The 13917-nt window shown below is 36.7% G+C and overlaps 1 protein-coding gene across 5 annotated transcripts in view; it reads left to right on the top strand.

Annotated features, from left to right (window-relative positions):
• Positions 1–13917, top strand: part of LOC120527351 (WD repeat-containing protein 70) — a 345189-nt gene that overhangs the window by 277086 nt on the left and 54186 nt on the right. For all 5 annotated transcript variants that reach the window (XM_039750656.1, XM_039750657.1, XM_039750658.1 and 2 more), the window contains 2 exons: positions 11137–11237; positions 11442–11521. In XM_039750656.1, the coding sequence (XP_039606590.1) occupies positions 11137–11237; positions 11442–11521 (181 nt within the window). The remainder of the gene's footprint in view (positions 1–11136; positions 11238–11441; positions 11522–13917) is intronic.

Genomic DNA, 13917 nt, shown 5'->3' with positions numbered 1-13917 from the left:
TTTGGTCATAACAAAAAGTGCTTTGCATGGCGGAAGAAAAACACCTGCTACCTACTGTCAAATTTGGTGGAGGTTCCATCTTGCTGTAGGGCTGTGTGGCTATTTCAGTGACTGGGGCCCTTGTTAAAGCTGAGGGTCGGATGAATTCAACCCAATATCAACAAATTCTTCAGGATAATGTTCAAGCATCAGTCACAAAGTTGAAGTTATGCAGGGGTTGGATTTTCCAACAAGACAATGTCCCAAAACACAGTTTGAAATCTACAAAGGCATTCATGCAGAGGGAGAGGTACAATGTTCTGGAATGGCCGTCACAGTCCCCTGACTTGAATATCATTGAAAAATCAATGCAATGATTTGAAGCAGGCTGTTCATGCTTGGCAGCCATCACATTTAACTGAACTGGAGAGATTTTTGTATGGAAGAATGGTCAAAAATACCTCCATCCAGAATCCAGACACTCATCATAGGCTATAGAAGGCATCGAGAGGCAGTTATATTTGCAAAAGGAGGCTCAACTAAGTATTGATGTAATATCTCTGTTGGGGTGCTCAAATGTATGCACCTGTCTAATTTTGTTATGATGAATATTGCATATTTGCAATATTGACAAAAAATTACATCTCAACATTTTATGTGGCTATGATGATAACAATAATTAGACAGTATTTTGTATCCTTTAAAATTGTGTTTGTAAATTTCTTATTGATCTAGCTTGGTCCTGATAATAGGATATTAATTATAGCTTACTAATGGGATTAATGGAAACAACATTTAAGGAAAACAGGTCTTATTTATATACTTAAAACTGAAGTTAAATAACACAAAAACATTAAAAATCATCAGTCAATGCATTACTAAGATCAAACAATGCAATATGAACTAATTCAAAGTTAACTGCACAGATTTTAATTTCTGAATCATCTTCAGTGAGTGAATCTTTCATTTGGTCTGGTCTTTTTGGCACTCATGTTCTGGCTTCAGTAAGAAACTTGGGCCTTGTGACCATATTGTTCTTTAAATAAAGCTTTCTTTGCTTAATCCTCTTGATGCTTGATTGGCTGGATTTAGGGCAGATGTGATATACTTTCATTGTGAAGGTTGTGAACAATCTCTAATCACTATGATTTTGCTGACCCGACACAGACTAACAACGGAGGCACGTGAAAACGAAACAAAAGAGGTTCATTTTTCTTTGTTTGTGGATTAAGCATTCCCCCGTACCCACAGACACAACACAGTCCCAAAAGCACACAAAACAAAGCACCCACAAAATAAGAATTCTTCCTTCGCCTCCACTCCTCCCAGCAAGATTTGTCCTCCTCCTCCTGACTCTGGCTTCTGGAGTGGTGACTGCTGGCTCCTTTTATAATACCCCCGGAAGTGCTCCAGGTGCGCATTGACCTATTTCCGTCAGCACTTCCGGTTGTGGCAGAAACCCGCCCATGATTTCCCAGCAGTTACTGTTGTAGCACTCCCTGGCAGCACCCTCAAATCCCAATAGGGCTGTAACCAACTCCCATGAAGCCCTGCGGGAGTCCGAGGCACTACTGTCATCCAGGGGTGCTGCCACTAAGCGTTCCAGGGGAGGTACTGTGCCGCCCATGGCTGTTCCCCTGGACCAAGGACAGGAGCGTCCTGGCCAGGAATGGGTCCTGGCTGGCCGCCACAGAGTGAACAATGTTTTTTGCCTTCTTCATTAGTCAAGAGAAGATATGTGATGATGCCATATCCATCTTCACTGGCATCTACAAAACAGTGCATTTGCGCTGACTTTATGGTTCCAAACCATGTAGGTTTTGATGCATTTGTTCATATTGTAATTTGCCAGCTACTGTAAGTAATCCATCCATTGTTTCAATTTCTGATCATGTCTGACTTCCACTTCTTCACCCCATATACATTTCTCTTTGGACAAGTCTCTTAAGATAAGCTTTACTTGCAATATTACTGGTGCTAAAAATTCAAGGGGGGTCATAAACTGAACTGACAACAGATAGGATACCATACCTTGTAGCGGGCTTATCTTATATTTTTGTACCACTGGACACTTAGAGCACAGTCTGTTGGGAGAAAACTCTGGCTTAAATCTAAATTCTTTTCTTTAAGACCTCTGTCTTCTTCAGGAATAGACAATAAAACTACTCTGCTGTTACCCTCCAACTTGGTCAGGTGAAGTCCCCTCTGAACCATAGAGCTTGGAGAGCTTGGATGATACACACCATGATGTAGAATGTGTGACATCCTGGCTTCATTGCAATTCAGGCTTGCTTTGGGTGTCTTGATAGCCTAACCCTTCTCAATAATGTCTATTGTGAAAGCTTTATAGTCTTCTTGGATTGATTCTTTGGCATTATAAGTGTTTCGTCTTTAAAAGACAAATTTAAACAGTAGTGGCAACCTACCAGTCTTAAAAACTCTTTGACTATGTGCAAGAACTTGATATCCTGCTGCGACATTTATTCTTTCTCTTCACAGCTATGCTTTGGAAAATCTAAATTGCACTGTTGGTGCAATATTTCTTTCATTTCTGTTATTAACTCACGATTGGCTGAATGTTTAGGCAGCTTACCACTGTGTTTTGCAAGGCATCTATTTCCTTGGATGGCTCACCGATCATTTATCCAAGTGTACTCTTCACAGCATGAGGTCCATCTCCTCTGCTCAGTATGATTTGCCCCAGCTCGAAGACTTTGGGGTTGTTGATACCTATTTAAAAGTTCAACTTCAGAATTAATACATGGTAAAAGTATCTTCTTTATGATATGTCCACTTCACAATGTCCTCCTGCTGTGGAATATTTTCTCTGTCCACTGGAATTGTGACCTGCATATATACCTTTGGCAAATGAATATATGCATTATTATTGAGTCCACATACTTGCAAAACTAGTAAAATAGTACTCTTGGCATATTTGAACCAGTATCACAATTACTCATTGTTTTGAGGAGTTCTTCTTCCAAGTTTAACTATCTTTGAATGTTTTCAGTACAAATTGTTACTGTACTACCAGCATCTATAAAGATGTATGTTTCTTTTGCTTTTCTTAGATTTTACTTTCAACAGGGACCAGATGTAATACATAGTCTTCTCCAGCCCCAGTAGGTGCACAGATTCCCTTCTCATTTTCCTCATTATTGGATGTAGCTTTACGTTGCTCCATTCTCTTTGTTGATATGCAGGATATCTGGATGCTGCAGAGAACATATCTGATATTTCATTTTCTCTTTACAGTTCTTACCAAGTTACCCCAGTCTGAGTCTTTGAAAGCATAAACCATTATGTTTTAAAAAGTAAATTCTGCCTTTGTGTGGCAATTCTTTGATTTTATTACATTTTGCAAGATTGTGCTTGTCACTGCAAAATACACAAGGTTTTTTAAATGCATGGATGGCTGTCACAGTCTTTTTTTTTCTTAACACTAGAATTACCAGAGCCTACGAAAAAACTCGTAATTCCGTCCCACCTTAAACTGCTTCTTAAATCCCTTCACACCTCTCCAGCGCCTTTGTCTTCTAAATGTGCTGATAAAGAGAAGCCGGCTATTCCATCCCCCCACCAATTTAGAACGTGCACGAACTTCTCTCAGCTCATCCCTTGATTGAGTATCTGGGAGTGAAGTGGAGTTTTAGAGCGGAAATAATAGATCGTTGTTTGGAACACACGCATTTCATGTCTGTTCCGTTTCTACAGTAATCTGTGTCAACACATTGTTAAAACAGAAACTTTTTTATATTCTAGTAGTAGATGACAAAATGTAGGCATAAACTATATAATGTATGAAGCCTGAAGTCCAAATAGCAAAGAAACATTTTCACAAGAATAACACAATTGCACTTTTATTCAAACATATAACTGCAGAAACAAAAGCCGCCTTAACATGCGACATTGACACCAGTTTACTGTAACTGACTCCGTGGCACAATAGACTCAGCCCCCGCTTGGGAATCAAGGGTCGCGGGTTCGATCCTGCGCCCCTCCATTTTGAGAAGTAAACTGCTCTTGTCTTACTGTTTTAGAATAAAAGCATACTTTTGATTTCAGTCTGTAACAGCCGGTGCAGTTTATGATCCTTGTAAAGGTTAGCTTTTTTTTTATTCACTTTTCACTCTCTCAGTCGCGTTCAAAATCAATCCATACAACCCCATCTGACACGGCTGTTTTCACTAAAGGCGCTATAGCTCTGCAGTGTACCACGATGCATACTAACGCACAATCACCCCGGTTCTGACACACAAGCGCTGGCGAAGCTGCCTTCTTCGTATCTCACCGTCACTTGCTTTTCGTTTTATTGAGTGTTCCTGCCAGTCCCGCATGTTGCTGTATGCTTTTCTTTTGTACTACAGGACATGCAGAGGAAAGAATGGTAAAGACCAGTAACCGGCGCTATATGCAATCATCAGACACTCCCCATCTGCCCGTGTCGTTCAAGCACAGGAACATATATTGGTGTAAAAGTATAACAAAAGTGCACTTTTATTCAAGTGCACTTTTTCCATCGCTTTTCCTGTAAGAAGCAGTGTACACACTTCTCTCTATGCTGTGGTTTCTATTACACACCTGAAAGAAAGAGACAATATATGTGAAAATATAATCGCACTAATGCAATATTATTTGAAAACGAACAGCGTCAGATCGGGTGTGAATTTATGCAGGAACTGGAAATTCTCTGATGCGGGACCTTCCCCCAGGGAAGAAAGTACAGTGTCAGGTGCTCATTCAGTGTAATAGAAACCATAGCACAGAGAGGTGTGTACACTGCAACAAGTACACGTGTCGTAAATGTAGGAAACGGTCCTTGGGTGTGTGGGAACTGTTAATATTTGAATGTGATGATTTCATATAGCACGGAATGAAAATCTGCACTTCTTAGCATTGCACCATGCAAGGTGTCGTATCAATCGCCTACTGTAACTTGCTTTCTTTTTCTTGGTTATACAGGTAGTTTTGAATAAAAGTGCACTTGTTTTGTTTTGAAATGAAGTGTCTGCGTGCACTTTTCGTGGCATTACACGTGTATTTTTTGAGCATGCCAGTTTGAGCAGTATAAAAGTATTGAAAAGTATAACAAAACAACGGGCAGATGGGGAGTGTCTGATGATTGCATATAGCGCCGAACTTACTGCTCTTTACTATTCTCTCCTCTGCGTGCCCTCGAGTACAAAAGAAACAGAATACAGACGCGCTATATAGCTCTGCGTTGTACCACGATGCATACTAACGCCCCCCCACCTGGTTCTGACACACAAACGCTGGCGAAGCTGCCTTCTTCGTATCTCACCGTCACTTGATTTTCTTTTTATTCAGTTTTATTGAGTGTTCCTGCCAGTCCCGCATGTTGCTGTATGCTGGATAGAGAGAAGTGTGTACACTGCTTCTTACAGGAAAAGGCGATGGAAAAAGTGCACTTTTGTTATACTTTTACACCAATATATGTTCCTGTGCTTGAACGACATGGGCAGATGGGGAGTGTCTGATGATTGCATATAGCGCCGAAGTTACTGGTCTTTACCATTCTTTCCTCTGCATGTCCTGTAGTACAAAGAAAAAGCATACAGCAACATGCGGGAACTGGCAGGAACACTCAATAAAGCGAAAAGCAAGTGACGGTGAGATATGAAGAAGGCAGCTTCGCCAGCGCTTGTGTGTCAGAACCGGGGTGATTGTGCGTTAGTATGCATCGTGGTACACTGCAGAGCTATAGCGCCTTTAGTGAAAACAGCCGTGTCAGATGGGGTTGTATGGATTGATTCTGAACGCGACTGAGAGAGTGAAAAGTGAATAAAAAAAAGCTAACCTTTACAAGGATCATAAACTGCACCGGCTGTTACAGACTGAAATCAAAAGTATGCTTTTATTCTAAAACAGTAAGACAAGAGCAGTTTACTTCTCAAAACGGAGGGGCAGGATCGAACCGCGACCCCTTGATTCCAAGCGGGGCTGAGTCTATTGAGCCACGGAGTCAGTTACAGTAAACTGGTGTCAATGTCGCATGTTAAGGCGGCTTTTGTTTCTGCAGTTATATGTTTGAATAAAAGTGCAATTGTGTTATTCTTGTGAAAATGTTTCTTTGCTATTTGGACTTCAGGCTTCATACATTATATAGTTTATGCCTACATTTTGTCATCTACTACTAGAATATAAAAAAGTTTCTGTTTTAACAATGTGTTGACACAGATTACTGTAGAAACGGAACAGACATGAAATGCGTGTGTTCCAAACAACGATCTATTATTTCCACTCTAAAACTCCACTTCACTCCCAGATACTCAATCAAGGCCTGAGCTGAGAGAAGTTCGTGCACGTTCTAAATTGGTGGGGGGATGGAATAGCCGGCTTCTCTTTATCAGCACATTTAGAAGACAAAGGACGCTGGCGGAGAGGTGTGAAGGGATTTAAGAAGCAGTTTAAGGTGGGACGGAATTACGAGTTTTTTCGTAGGCTCTGGTAATTCTAGTGTTAAGCCCCCTTTTCAGCAATTTTAGTAATACCTGTAGCAAAGGTGCTCCCTCTTTCGCCACTCATCGGAGGAAAGTTTCTCTTGTCAGTCTTTTCTTTTTTCTCCACTGTGTATATGCAGCTTACAGGTAAAGGGTGCATAATAATATCTGCCTCTCAATTTAAGAAATCAGCCAAATCAGAAAATCATGTTAGTTCTCCAGTATTTTCTTCAATATTGTTTTTCTCCATCTAATTCCAATCTGATATGGGAGCTTTGATAAGATAGCGGACTATTTGTATTGTTGTCAAATTCATTCCTGTACTTAATGTTAGACATTGCAGCATCTAAACTGGTAAGGAAACCTGCATAATCACTCAATGCAAAACAGTGTCTTTGGCTTTCAGTTCTAATCATGCATAAATAGAAGAGAAGAGCATAGTACCTCATTAACTCATTTCTTGTTCTTTTGTTGAATAAGTCTTCAGATGGTAGTTTCCAGTTAAAAGTACTCCAATAGCCGTTGTCTGACAAAAAACTGTAGCTGTGTTTGTCCAGAATTGGCAGCTTTTCACTTACCTGATAGAAGAATTCAGCCAATAGTGTGACGCCTGATCAAGTAATTCCACAATCCAAATATCTTCATTTTAAAATGTTTTAGTAAAGTAGAAAGCAAATAGTTCTCACAAAAATAGTAGATATTAGATAGATAGATAGATAGATATTACAAAGAAAAACAAAATTATTGCTTAAAGAACATTCTTTTTAAGGCTTACTTATCTTGTTTCTTTTCTCTCTTAAGTTTGGTCATACAGTTATGCTTTCAAGTTCATATGTTCTTTAAAGTTTGTAGAAAGATTAGGAAATGATCAAAACAGATAGAAAAGTGTGTGCCATATTCTATTTGTAAACTAATTTAACACTCCATGCTAGCAGTGAGATTATTTTCAAACTGGCTTTAAACACTCTGTTTTAACAAGAATAGCTAAGAAATTTCTATATGTTAACTTAAAGGGGATAAAAGACTAATTAACTATTAGAAACAGATAGTTTCTGTAGAAATTAACTATAACTTAAATTATAGATTTAGATTGGCTCTAACACTCCCTTGTATATATGTAATTGGATGAAGCCAATTTGAAGGTGAGTGTAAGGCGGTCTGCAAAACCTGGAACATCACACAGCATAGTGGTCAGTCTGAAAAACTGTTCAATTGTGCTGCAATTAATCAATTCTAAAATATCCTATGAACTATATCAAGTCAAACATTGATACTGATTTGTATATTACACATGTAAATCAAATGAACAAAAATTTTGTTGTGGAGTCTGATGTTTCAGATTTCAGAGTGGTTTTTGAATCCTGATGAATCACTCTCATGTGAACATTGCATGCCACATACATTGCTCACATGAAGAGTGCATTGAATTAGCTGAACTAAACACTACCCAGCATTAGAACTGAGAGAAATTTTGTTTTCATAAGATCCTTTGTCTGCTTCTGAAATACTAAGCCCAGGCAACTAATGCTTATGACAAAAAGTAATAAAAAACAAGTTAAAGTATACACATATGTGAACATGAAAACTATGAAAAGTTTAAATAAACCAAGGAAGTATTTTGGAGGATAAAATGATTAACAGAGTGACATTTCAGCACAGAAGATACATGGCCATATTTGCGAAGCACTGTTGAGTTGTTCAATTAAGCTTTCCTAATTTTTAATTGAAATATATTATTGGTGGTTGCACTAAATGCTGTGGTTAAACAGCTATCTTAGAAGGCACAAAGGAGAGAAATGCAGCATTTAGCATGCCAATAAAATCTCAGGGATTGTTATGTTTTCTTATCAAAGTAATATCTTCAGGGATATGAACAGAGCACAGAAAAAGCTTGACAGACGTCTGCACATGAGCCATCCTTCCTTAAATCTTGAGAAAAGGGGGGAGGGAGGTCTCTCTGCATGTCAAAACTTGAGAAACAAAATCTCTGACACTCTTATAATGAAAACAATTTTAATTATACAGTGTAATCCTTAAACAATTTGTCCTCCCTTGTACATTCTGAAGATTGTGTTGTATAAGACTAATGACGTTGAAACATTTGGACGTTACTTTGATAGACATAAACAAAATTATTCTGAGGGGTATTGACCCTAGTTTACTTTTTTATAGAAATATGAGTTATGGGGCTCTACATTGATTACAGTAAAGCTTCAATTTTACAAAAACAGGAACATCCTTTAACAGATTCAGCTATATAACTTGTTTCCTCGTAAACCTAGTAGTTAAAAACAGTGCATCTTTTTGAGATAGTGGCTTTATCAATAGTTATTTCCCTAAAGGAAAATTCTGGCAGGATCAGTCTGTGTGGAGTCTCCTGGATAAGGCATTGTCAGAAACTGAGAGTTTTCTTGTGCACTCCCAATATTAACGCTTAATTGTTTTTAATTTGCAAAAAGATTTCTAAAGTAGATACTAATAGATGGTGTACTAATTTATATGATTACCCTCATTCTAGGAAACAGTCAATACCACAGGAGTAGTCTGTAGTTATTAACCATTATGCTTGATATTGTATGCCTAAAGTCTTGTTAATCAGTCAGGTGAATGACATTGTGCAGATTTGATCAAGTACCTATTTCTGACATTTATTCTGCAGTTGTGCACTTGAGTTGCCAAAAAATTCACATCAGGTCATATTGAACATCAAGACAATATTTAGCACATTTTTCGACAAATATGTTGTACCCTTTGAAGAGGCTTTACAGAAGCATTACACTGAGGAAAAAAAAAATGTCCAGAGCAGTGGCACATGCAAACCTGCATTTTGCAACATGGCAGTGCACCTGCACACATCCTTAGCACCATGACAGCACACCTGCACACACTACATTGTCAGTCAAAGAGTTTTTGACCAAAAACAATATGATTGTTGCTTTGCACCTCTTGAATTCGCCAAATCTTGCTCCCTGTGACTCCTTTTTGTTCTCAAAATTAAAAATAAGACTGAAGGGAAGACGATTTATTTCTGTGAGAGAAATCCAGGAAAAAAACGCAGGAAGTGTTTACAGTAATAGAGCTCCCCTTGAGATCCTGGGTCAGGTGCATTGCATCTCAAGGGGAGTGTTTTGATGGTGACTAAAATGGAATTAATGTAAATTGTATAATGATTTTTTTTTTATTTTAATTCCAGGAATTTTTGTCTCCATCCTTGTATCTCAAACAAAACGAGGATAAGAATACCATGGGCAACTGTTAAGTTATTTTGCAGAAATTGACTTTGGAACTTCTTGTTTCTACAAGTTTTAAATTAGAATTATCAACAGATTTAGACTAAAAAATTTAATGGCAGCCAATGCTACCTTATATAGCAATGAATTCTTCCGACCTCGTAACAACTTGATGAACATAAAAAAAATCTTGAAGACTAGCTATTCAGTCCAAACTAGCTTATTAATCTCTGTTCATCAGCTTATTCATTTATTTTTCATTCTCTCTGTGAAAATGTACTTTCAAGCATACTGCAAGTAAAAAGAAAATTACATTTAACCAATCCCAACATCTTTGCTCACATAGTTTGAATGAAGAACTGCTTGGTACCTATTATACTGATTCCCTTTCTAATTTTGGGCTAATCTGCCATGTCACCTCTTAACCTTGATTGCTTTAACTAATAAGATTTAGCTCCTTCATTGTTTCATTGCACCCTATATCCCACAGGTCCCAATAATTTTAATTTGTTTTAAGTATTGCCTACTTTTATTCTTACATATGTTTGTCCTGAAGGAAATTAAGTGCATTCAGATATGAAGTGCGTTAAAATTTTAAGTCTTTTAATATAATCATCACTGAAGTTGTTCACTTCCTAAGACTACCATCATAAACTGAGTGCCTGTTAAGCATAAACTCCAGGATTCAATAAATATAACATGACAATTTTTAGCAACTTCAAATTGTAAGAAAAGGTGACATTCCAACCTCCTGCCTGTGTGCAACAACATGGTTGGTTTGATTGAATTGTGTAAAAAGATCAGGTCCTGTACTTGATAGAAGGTTTCTTGTCAAAAATAATTTTTCTATTTATATATTAACATTTTATTCTTATTAGTTGATTTATAAGACAGCTGTAGAAAAATGTTACAAACTGTTCATTCTTTTCATAAAGGAAGTAATAAAAATTGGCTTCTAAAATAGACAGTACAAAATAATTGTACAAAGATGTGTTACGTTGTCATCTGTAAACATTTATGGCTGGCATAGTTCCAAGTGATTAACCTTTCTGACATTCTCTTTCAACCCCTACATAAGATGTTAATGAATGATAGCCTAAGGGAGAAACCAATGACCATATTTAACATGAAGGATTTTTTTCTTTTTTATGCAAATGCATCAAGGTGGGACAAGTAAGGATGTTGATTGGCAATCAAAGTTTTTTTTTTTTTAATATGCAGTTTTTTCTTCATAAAAAAGCAGTATTTCGTTAAGGTTGATACTGTATAAGAGTTACTGTGTGCATGTGACTGTGTAGCCCTATAGGATTATTATTTTATATAGCAATACAATACTGAGTAAATGCCATACTCTGCCTATGATCTGCTTGCGTTACCATATGCATTTTGTTGGAATTTAAATGCAAATGTTGTCTATCTTAAATGTGTACACAATGAAAAGCATTGTCATGTTTTGCCTTTAACAGAGTGTTGTTCGTTGTTTATGGCATCCAAAACTAAATCAAATCATGGTTGGGACTGGAAATGGACTTGCTAAAGTATATTATGATCCTGTTAAAAGTCAAAGGTAATTACTTTCTTCTATAATATTTTTATTTCAAAGTTTCTGTTGCCCTCTTTAAATATATTAAACAGAACTTTTATGAGCATGTTAATCTCTGCATCTTCATAAACATGTTTCTTAGATTCCCTCCATTTCTTAGACAAAACTTGAATTCATGTTTTTAGAACTACTCAGCATATTTTGTAAATTTATTTTTTCATGCTTCAGAGGAGCAAAGTTGTGTGTTGTAAAGAGCAAGCGAAAAGAGAAACAAGCAGAGGCTCTAACTCAAGATTACATCATCACACGTAAGTAGATCTTTACTTCTGACACATCATGATAACCCTTCATTTAGCTTTCTGTAGGCTTTTCTTCTTTTTAGTGTCATGTTACCTCATTTACATTATTAACTTGAAAAGAAATTATAAGACAAAAATCAAATGCTTCCCAATTAGCACTGTTCCTTTCATATTTCAAAAGGAAAGACTTCAATTACTCTGATCTAATAGTAGCAGAAATTCCAAACAAAAGCCATTCATGTTGTAGATCATTTTCCTGTGGCCTTTCCATTAGGTCATGGTACCCTTATTATATAATGCTATTATCCTCTGCCTAGCAGACTGTAAGTAATGCCATTAGTTAGGAGTCTATCTTTTAAATTCCATCTGGTATACAATATGTAACATTGGAAGTTACTGTGTCTGTCTCCAGTTTTGAAGTATTTTTTCTTTAAATCTTGAATTTAATTTAAACTATTTTAACTTGATTTAAATGCTTTCATTCTCAAGACATAATGACAAACTATACAAGACAGATTCTAAAATATATGGATTCTATGTAATCAGTCCATATAACTGAAAATTATTGCACGCCTCCCTGCTACATGTAATAGCTTTACTATTGGAATGGTTATCTGGTTATAAATGCCTGGAGTTGTTTATGCCACACATTATGCTTTTTACCCTGATTTTCACCATGATACCTTCTCCAATATATGTGTGGTGTCCCGTAAATACTTGCTTGCAAAAATTATGAGATATATCATCACTTTTCAAATTTTTGAGCTACCAACATTTTCCCCATTATGTGTCACATAACTATTTTCTTCTTTAAAAGTATTTTATACGTCATAGTGATTTTCAGTACCAATTTATGTGACTAACAGCAACTGAATTTTATAAAGATAGGTTTTCCAAAATTATTACTTTGTGTTGATGGACCTTCCATTTAACCATGATAAATATGACTGTGCTCCAAAGGACATTTGAAGAAACTTTAATTTTCTTAAATCTTTCACACAGTTCACTCTTTTCAGGTTGTTTATCAAGGAATTCTTTTGGAACCTCCTTATTGAAAATGTTTTGACATTTTCTTGAGATCCATTCCATGCAAAAGAAACAACTTAATTTATGTTCCAACAGTATGCAGATGATTTAAAAAATATGAACTATTCTTTTTGAAATTGTTACAGTCATTTTTGATGATATATGTATGTGTGTGTGTATTATGAGGGGCCATTCAGGAAAAAAAAGATTGGTTTGTAAATATATAAATTGGTTCATATGTATATATTGGTTCAGATACATTGGTTCAGATACATCCGTTCATATCGGTTCAGATATATACATTGTTTGGGATACATTGGTTTAGATATATACATTGGTTTGAATACATCCGTTCAGATATATACATTGGTTGAGATATATATAAATTGGTTTGCATAGATCCATTCTGATATATATATACATTGGTTGAGATACATTGGTTTGGATACATATATTGGTTTGAATAAATCTGTTCAGATATATGCATGGGTTGAGATATATAAATTGGTTGATATACATTGGTTAGGATATATACATGGCACTCATGGCAATTACTTTTTCACACAGGGCCATGTAGGTTTGGATTTTTTTCTCCCTAAATAATAAAAACCATCATTTAAAAACTGCATTTTGTGTTTACTTGTGTTATATTTGACTAATGGTTAAATGTGTTTGATGATCAGAAACATTTTGTGTGACAAACATGCAAAAGAATAAGAAATCAGGAAGGGGGCAAATAGTTTTTCACACCACTGTATATTGGTTTAAATAGATCAGTTTAGATATATACATTGGTTCAAATACATCCGTCCAGATATATATATATTGGTTGAGATAGATCTGTTTGGATATATAGGTCGGTTCAGATATATACATCAGTTTTAATAGATCGGTTGGGATTTACGAGCAGGCACAATGCGGCCACCCAAGTTTAGCATCTCCCTTTTGCTTCATCATTGCTTCAACATTGTTGTCATTATTGTGCATATTTTATACAAGTAGCATATGCCTGTCTGTTGCATTTTCTTTCTTAAGCCGTCTTGGTTGGGGGTCCTCAATTTCAAAGCACTTTTTTTCCTTTCATTATTTAAAACACTCGCACAGATACCTGCCTCCTCTCTTCACTCCGTCCCGCCCTGGCTCATCGTACCCACCTCACTCGCTCCCTCTTGTCCCTCCAATGACAGATTCTTGTCAAAAGCCGAGATACCGGAAAGCATTCATCTCAACCGCAGTATGTTCCATTTTTTCACCTCTTGAGACACTGGTTTATCATTGACTGAAAGCTGCCCGGTGATATCTGCTATTCCGTATTGCAAGCATTTCAATAAAGAGCGATCTGCTTCAGCAAGGAACTTAGTCCCATTTGCTGAAAGGAT

This window comes from Polypterus senegalus, chromosome 4 (genome assembly GCF_016835505.1).
Source record: "Polypterus senegalus isolate Bchr_013 chromosome 4, ASM1683550v1, whole genome shotgun sequence".
Taxonomy (NCBI): Eukaryota; Metazoa; Chordata; class Cladistia; order Polypteriformes; family Polypteridae; genus Polypterus; species Polypterus senegalus.
The sequence above is the reverse complement of the archived record's forward strand: the minus strand, read 5'-3'. Positions and strand labels throughout refer to the sequence as shown.